Source organism: Curcuma longa, unplaced genomic scaffold (assembly GCF_044706935.1).
Source record: "Curcuma longa cultivar G26 ecotype Majalengka, Jawa Barat unplaced genomic scaffold, ITB_CL_G26_1.1 contig_19358, whole genome shotgun sequence".
NCBI lineage: Eukaryota > Viridiplantae > Streptophyta > Magnoliopsida > Zingiberales > Zingiberaceae > Curcuma > Curcuma longa.
The window spans coordinates 3,993-12,376 of record NW_027431076.1 but is presented as its reverse complement, the minus strand read 5'-3'; the positions used below and the strand labels follow the sequence as shown (position 1 = coordinate 12,376).

The 8,384-nt window shown below is 41.8% G+C and overlaps 1 protein-coding gene across 1 annotated transcript; it reads right to left on the bottom strand.

Annotated features, from left to right (window-relative positions):
• Nucleotides 1–1,760: 1,760 nt before the first annotated feature.
• Nucleotides 1,761–5,512, bottom strand: LOC141817121 (inactive TPR repeat-containing thioredoxin TTL3-like). Its single transcript, XM_074704799.1, has 8 exons — nucleotides 4,569–5,512; nucleotides 3,605–3,800; nucleotides 3,344–3,525; nucleotides 2,933–3,266; nucleotides 2,636–2,840; nucleotides 2,440–2,546; nucleotides 2,224–2,355; nucleotides 1,761–1,979 (listed from the first exon to the last, which is right to left on the bottom strand). Exons 1-8 carry the CDS (start codon nucleotides 5,510–5,512, stop codon nucleotides 1,932–1,934), a joined length of 2,148 nt encoding a protein of 715 aa, XP_074560900.1. The 3' UTR covers nucleotides 1,761–1,931.
• Nucleotides 5,513–8,384: the final 2,872 nt, after the last annotated feature.

Here is an 8,384-nt window from a genome sequence, read left to right as displayed (position 1 = left end):
AAGAATGAATAAATAATAATCGAGAAAGTTTGATGTCTTAGATTGAATACATGACTTATAAAAAAATTTTGGAGAGAAGAAGTGAACATGATATATTTCTTAATTAATAGATCTTGAAGCAGCATTAGATGACAAAGTGTTAGAGGAGGTGATATTTTCTCTCTATATACATATATTCCACTTATATTTTCTCTCTTTTGCATTTGCTATCTATTTCACCTCAATCATCCATTTACATATGGAAGTGATATTTTATCAAATTAATAAGAGCGTTTTATCCCCTTTACATATCTCCTCGTCTATCTTTTTCCCTCACTTTTTATGGGTGGAAAACAAAGAAAGGAAACGATTGTGAAACACTTTTGGATTTTTACCAAATTAATTTCCGTCCACAAAGACTCCAATCGTTTTTCAATATTAAATAATTTTTAAAAAAATATTTTTGTTGTCTAACTGATTTTTATTTTTTTTATTTCTCTAAACACTAATATCATAGATTTAAAATCATTTTCCTTTCTCTTTTGACTTTCAAAGAAACTGCAATCAAATTTCTTTTCGGATAAACCATTCCTCCAAAAGAACACAAACGAGGTGGAAGGCACAACCTGTCCGTCTTTCAAGTTGTATTGTCACGTGACTGGTCTTATTAAAGTCCATGAGTTTGACCTATTTGTTCCTTCCTAATATTCTAGGAGTAGACAAATTTCATACACTACAGCTTAACTTGTTTGAGTTCACTGCCAAACGTTAATTTCAATCAAAATGCTGGTGGACCATTTATTAGAGGAGCTGAGCTGGATATCACAGGTTGAATAAAATAGGTATTCCAAGAATTACGTTGCAAAAACGAAAGGAATGATTTTGAATTGCAATATAATAAACCCTTCAAACCTCTTTACAGCTATATGAATTTGCTAACTCGAGGAGAATAAGGATTCGAATCTCAATGAAATTGAGACACTACCTTCTTCCGTAATGATCAACTATAATTTTTTAATTTATCTCCTCATAAATGATCATGAGACCGACCGTGTGGGACCGCTAAAATAACGAATTCCATCTTTTTATAGAAGAAAAAGAATTTGCTAACTCAGATGGAAACTAATGCCGGGCGACCATAGCTAGCAATATGGAAACCTAATTAACATTAATTAACAGAACAAAATTTCTATCAATGTGAATTTACTTTAACATCTTCACAGTTTCTGGATTGGGTTGAATTTACCTTCTTTTTCTACCCTTTTTTGAGATGACCACTGTTGCAGCAGAGTTAGTGGGTTTAGAATCATATATAATAGTAAAATGCCAATGCTATACAAGGAAGCAAGCATCTCCACGACACATTGTGGACCAACTTCAAATTCCAGTCTGACTTTTGCTGCCTTTGTTAGCTGTCAGAATATTTCCAAGTTGTAATAGTCAAACACAAGTAAAAAAAAGAAGGCAAAAATGGTGATGAGTGCCCTACACGAGCAATGCATCCAACAACTACTACAAGGATCGAGTCACCACTTAGTAGCAGTGTGCATTTATTGTGAAACCTAAATCTTCAAGCTAGGGGACCATTAGCACTAGGTTTTATGCTGACATATGTGAGAAACTACTGAAAGCCGTAGCCAATAAAATCACCAAGCAGTACACAGCACATTAGTATATCATTGCATCGTAGAACAAATTTCAGATAGTTCTGCGTTCTTTAGAAAACGGAAAAAGAGCTGATGAAGAGCAAGTTGTAACCAGCATGCACTGTGGAAGGAGAAGAATTCATAAAGTTGTTTTATTTCATAGAAGTGGTAGCACATCAATGCAACAAGGAAAAAAAAATCAATGATCACCTTCCCCCTGCCTTCCCTTCTTTCCGCCCCTCCTATCTTCAGCTTCCAATGTTCTATTCGTATGCTGTATATACATGCACTGAACAACCAGCCACTTCAGTACTCAAAATGCAGGCACAGGTATGTAGGGAAGATAAAGTTGGACTGACAAGGAATGAGATTGGATATATTAATGGAGCAGAAAATGGTAGGAAAGAATGAGTCAAATGGACAAGGATGAAGCAAAGTAAAAGTAAAGGTGGAAAATTTGAGCTCTTTCTCTTTCAACTCAAGTTCACTCTTTGACACAAAACAGCTACTTTGTATCTCAGTTCCTAGATTAAGTTCTGTGAATTTTCCAGGATCTATCAAAATCGCTTCTGTCACCTTAAAGACTGTAGTGGCTCACCGATGACTCTAACATTTGTTGGCTGGGGCAGATTATCTCCTTGACTGTTCTTCCATTTTTGTAGATCTTGAATGTAGGGACTATCCTAACATTCTCAGCCTTTGCAACAGCAGGATTACGGTTGATATCAACCTTTGATACAAGAAATCAATACAATCAGAAACCAAACAAGAAGAAAGTCAACAGAAGAATGTTATGCATGACCCAACATATCACCTTGATAAAGTTTGTAGATGGATGACGGCTGCACATAGCATCAACAAAAGAGGATAGTTGAGTGCATTGTGAATTTAAAGATGTCATGAAGTAGGCAACTGAAGATCCTGAAATAATAAAACCAACTTAACAAAGGTCAACAATGCAAAGTAAACAATAGAACTAATAATCAATAGAAGTGAAAATTGAAACTGACCAGGTAATGACACTGCTGCTTGGTATTGTTCCACGTTAGTAACTTCCTCAACATCTCCACCAAACTTCAAGTTAGACACATCCTCACCACGAGAAGTCTTTAGTGCAACCTGGGCATGGAATAAGGCTTCAGCAACATCATTGTCCCCTGGAAGTTCTTTCCTCAGTGCTTCATAATCTCGTACAGCTTCAGCCCAGCGCTCAAGCTGATTATGATGTCATACAAGTGAACAGAGAAAATTCTCAATCCTTCATAAGAGCATAATAATGTCAATGAAGCAAGATGATCTGTGACAACCTTGGCATAGGAATCTGCTCGTCTGAGAAGAGCCTTAGTGTAGTTAGGTCGAAGTCTCAAAGCTTCGTTGCAATCCTCCACAGATTTAACCCACTGTCCAAGCTTCGAACGGCAAGCTGCTCTGTTGCATAAAAGTACTGGGTTTGAAGGACTGGACCTCAGTCCTTCCCCATAAGCTGTGCAGGCCTCTGCAAAATTTCCAGACTTAAAGAGCTCATTTCCCTGAGCCCGAGCTCTTGCTACTGATCTTATGTTGTTTAATGCTGTTGTCACTTCTACACTCCTAGTATCTATCTGCCTGGCCTTTTCAGCAGCTGTTACTGCATTCTCAAACCTACCATATCCATTTTAGTTTCATGACCCAAGAAATGATTTATAGTATGATATGGAACTTTGAAATAGTCAACTTACCTTCCTAAAGCCATATCAACTTGCGCTTTAACAATGTAGAAATAGGAATGGGAAAGCATACCAAAGACTTTGGTAGCTGGGACTACGTGGATTGAATCTTCAATTTTAGATCTGGTTAAGTTTGAGTCAGCCTCATCAAGCTGATGAAGGTTGAGGAGAGCTTCTACCCTCAACGCAACAAACTGAAACATAAATTAAAAAGTTGACGACATTAAATTTGCATTCAGAATGCAGGATAAATAAATAATGTGAACAATTTACCAGCAAAGAACAGTCTGCTCCTGCAGCAATTGCAGTATCAGCTTCCCTTAATGCACTCTTCCAATCTCCTATCCTCCTTGCAGCTTCACAGAACCCCTGTTGTCTCTCTAGTTCTCGCAACTTCTGCAACTCAACAGGATCAGGCAGATGTCCAGTCAAGAAAAGGTGTTTCCTTCCAACTTCAACAAGCCCTAACCTGTAATACAAAATTCTTTAGAAAAGGTCTCATATCTAGAACCAATTGTAATTTGAGAACGAGTCAAAGGTAACCATGAAGAAAGTGTGAACAAGAGTTTGGTGAAAATATCACGGAGGATGGCAAAATGCGTGTACTATAGTTTCAAGGGGAATCTCAATTTGATCGCCGTGCTAACCAGGAAAGATATCTAAACTGACAATCCATGTGATGCATTGCAAAATGTCACTCAAACATAATAAACAATGTCTATAAACGAGTAACAAAACACTGAAACTCTGGTGAAGGAATATGCATCACAACAATTTGTACCAGGTCTTCACTCAAATCAGTTAAATTAAGCTCTACACAGAAAAAAAAAAAAAAGAAAGGTAAACGAAACCCTAATCCCAACAGGATGACGAGATATAAATAAAAAAAAAAAAATACTCGCACTATCAGTGCCGTCAGTTGAAAGCTAACAGAAACATAAACTACAAAAGGAATCAACAGAAACCAATACCTTTGGGATGAAATGAACATAAAACAGAGGAGATCACCCAAACATAAGGATCATAAGTTTGGGCAATTCATCCCAAAACTTCAAAAATCAACCACAAGGAAATTTGTATGCCAAGTGACTAAAAAACCCAAAAAAAAAAAAATTCAATTGAGTACTCAAACCTGACCTGACGTGACCTTCCAGATCACTATAATGTGGGAGAGCAAGGAGCACCACCGAACCGAGAACAAGTTAACTAGAACACTTCCATCGGTACAACTACTAACCTTATGTATATAGATGCTAGCCGATGCTGCGCCCGCCCGTTTGTCGGATCCAATCGGACTGCCTCCTCACATTCTCTTGCCGCTTCTCCTACCCTGCCAAGCCCCACAAGAGCTGCCGCACGATTGCTCCGACATGCAGCATTTTTCGGGAACATGGCAATCGCTTTATCATAAAGGGCCAGAGCATCTGCATACTGCCTCTTCTTGTAGAGCTCATTCCCGGCCCTTGTTAGTTCCTCGGTATCGATTATGCCCATGTCTCTCCTTGGGTTCGAACCCACCAATTTCTCTCTACCACCAACTGCACCCTGGATTACGCTGCCATGACCATAGTTCCCAGTACCTGACCCAAGCACATCGCTTCTTGGCGTCGTCCTCTGCATCATTCCGGTCTTACCGATCTTCCCTGAGGGGCAGATGTTCCCCGCAGGAAGCACATTGGCGACGGGAGAGCTGACCGTGCTACTACCGCCGCCGCCGCCGCCGCCGCCGCCTCCGCTACTGCTACTGCTACTGCCACTGCCACTGCCACTGCCGCCGGAGTAGATCTGCGGCCCAGAACCCGATCGACGGTGGAAGGGACTTCTCACATTTCTTAATTCCATGGATATCGGGCTGGTCTCACCGGAGAGTTCGCCGGAGTGGCTCTGCTTCCCGACGCTGGCCACAGCAGCGCCAGGATATGAAACCAGATGGGCAGCGGAGGCATGCGTCAAGGTCTTCGCTGAAGCGGATCCAGAGGAACTGGAGCAGCTGCTGCTCTGGGATGGGTTGCGAGGCCGGAGAGGGGAGACGGGGGACCCGAGGTCGGGGAAGTCGGGCTTGTTCTCCTCCACGTTGAGCGCGGACTCGAACCTTTCGACCACGGGCTGGATCCGGTCTGGAGACAACGAAACTGAACCGCTTCCCTTCTCCGGCCGGCCCGTCTCGCCGGCGCGCGACATCTCGGCGGCCTCGTTGCGTCCGCCCAAGGTATCCCGTCCCACCTCCCGCTTCCTCTCCCTCCCCGGCAACTGTCAGAGTAGCAATGGCTACAGAAGAGAAGAAACCAACACCAAACAGGACAAGAATCTCTCAAGGAGAAAGAAATGCGAGATCTCGAAATGGGAAAACCAGAATAGGAAAGTAACGAAGAATCCGGTGGCCTCAACTAGAGATTAAAGAATGTGAGTAGCGTCAGATCGGACAACGCAAGAAGAGAAAGAGGAAGAAGAAGAAGGGAGGAAAGAAGGGAAAGAAAACAACAGTGAGGGAGCATGAAGCAAATAAATAGAACCATGGTTTTCTTTTCTCTGTTGAAGAGTAAGTAACGAGTCCTTCTCCCTGCGCCGTGACGCGTCACAAATTTAAAACAATATTTCTGGCTCAATCGTTTATTATTTTAAATTGTATTTTTAGTTGGGTCCAAAATTCGATCCCCCACTTTCGAGTAGATCGCTGATTTCCATGACTAAAGTGCCTAACAAAATCGCAACTTTTAATTTGCTCGTGTGTGAATTTTAGGGTGGGAGTGAGGGTGTTTAGGTAATCTAACGCGGGTGGGAGGCAAAGGCTGGTGTGGCCATGTGCCGCGATCCATGTGCCAGCTGGCTCATTGAGATTTGAGGGGGCCCGAATCCCTCCATCTTCCGCCAGCTAAGCACTTCACGGCTCCACTCACGGTGATTTGGAGGAACAATTCTTTAACCGTTGATCAGACAGCAGCCCATGGGCCCTAAGGGTCGGCTACATGAAATGGGTGGCACATTGACCCAACTGAGATGGGATTTGATAGGAAAAAAACACACGTAGATACATGACAATCTAAAGGATAATATAGTGTTCTCAAAATACTTTTTTTTTTAATCTTGAGAGGATGATGCAATTGTTATGCAGAATCTAGAATTTATCATCTCACTAATGATAATTTAAAATCTTATTCTTTTCTGTAAGTATGTTTCATCATAATCAATTTAGTTGTGAAATGCAAGTTAATTGGGCAATATCCCAAATTATGGCAGCACTCGCGTTGCTCCCCTTCGTCTCCTCGCCACGTAGAAGAGATCCGAAGAACCTTCGTTGTAACTCACACCGAAAATAACGAAATCTTCGTTGTAACCTCATCGTCGGAGCTGACGTCTCCTTGATCGAGCACCAGCGTGCCGCTGCCTTCCGGCGCCAGCGAAATAGACGGGAAATGCCTGGTTGCGCACGAAAGGACCGGGAGGACTCTTGCAGTTAACGCGCATCTGCGGCAGGCCCATGCAGCGCATGGTGAACCGGAATTGTCAGAAATCTCGGCTTCGATCAGAAGACAAACCACGACAAGGTTCAAAATGCACTCATCGGTCGATCTATTCTTCGTGGGTATCTCGAAATCCACGAACCTTAAATTTTATAGACATTTTCAGACGCACTTCTTTTGTATTTCTCTACCGATAGAAAACCCAAAAATTAGCAGTTACAATTAGTGTGACCAAACAAAATAGAAAACTATACCAAATTGGGACTTACTCGAGCAAAAACTCCAATGAAGAACAGAATAAGCACCAACATTTTTTATCATAGAAATAGATAACAAAAATATCAACTTTTTTTATTGATTACTCATTTGTTAGATTAGTTAATTGACTCGATTATTATCAGAGCAGTGCATGTGAACTTGCATGGGTGGCCGTGAAGGGACACGTGAAACCAAGCTTGATGCGCAACAATTCTGCAAAAGGGTGAAATCAACAATGGAGGTAGTGAAGATGGTTATGATGACGATACTGGTTGACGATTTTGCAGTGTGGCTGCTAGCGTTCGGGGAGATTATTCCTATTCCAATGGTGTCAAATGCAAGCCAGTCCATCCTTCTCTGCTGCCTGATTTTGTTTCCTACTATACGCCATATTCTTCCTGTCGAGAAAGACTATGAGCTAGCTAGTTTTCAAAAGCTGAGTCCCTTTCATAATGTGGCCTGTCCAGAGGAGCGATCTGCAACTGACGGTGCAGCAGAAATCAAGCCAACGAATGGATAAGCCTCGGTTCGATCGACTTGACAGAATCCCTCCATATACATCCACGAAATGATGAAACCATGTCCGCATGTGAGAGTTGTCATCACAGAATGATTGGTGGTGCAATCTCTGATGATGTGAGATTAAATATGAGTTTGGATTTCACAAGTTTGCTGCACATAGGAAATGCAGCCTTGTGCATGCATCTGCACATAGCAAAGGCAGTAAGCTAATTTGGACTTCACGAATTCCAAAAACTAACTAATTTCATCAACATTATTTTCGAAAAGAAATAGTTAACAAGGAAACTGATCCGGCTCGTTACCATCCAGCCAAAGGGATAAGGATAATGACCAATTCTCCAAACTTGGCCCCCCTAAAAACCTGCATATTAATGCACCAGACCGTTAGATGAAGATCGGCAAATCTGAACCATTGATATTCGAAAACCTTCAAAGATTATCCTTACCATGTCAACAACCAATCACATGTGCCGATCTCCACAAATAACGCTCCCCCTGATATTATATAAACCCTGCAGGTATGAAGGAGAAAGGGGCTCTCTCTCTCTATCTCTTTATTTCTCTCTCAATTTTATACACACATATATTTTCTTTCCTTCTATTTCGGTTCTAACTTGAGCGTCGGAGTGGCGCCGGGTCCCCCGGTGCCATTCTAACCCTCTTTTCCTTTGTGTTTTTCAGGCCCCCATCTCTCATGGCGATTCTTTCCGAGGAGCACAGTTTTGATCTGGCGTACAAATCATCCACGGCAAATTGGCCGGAACATTTTGGTGCCGTCTGTGGGAAAACTGAGCTGAGACGCTGGGTGATTA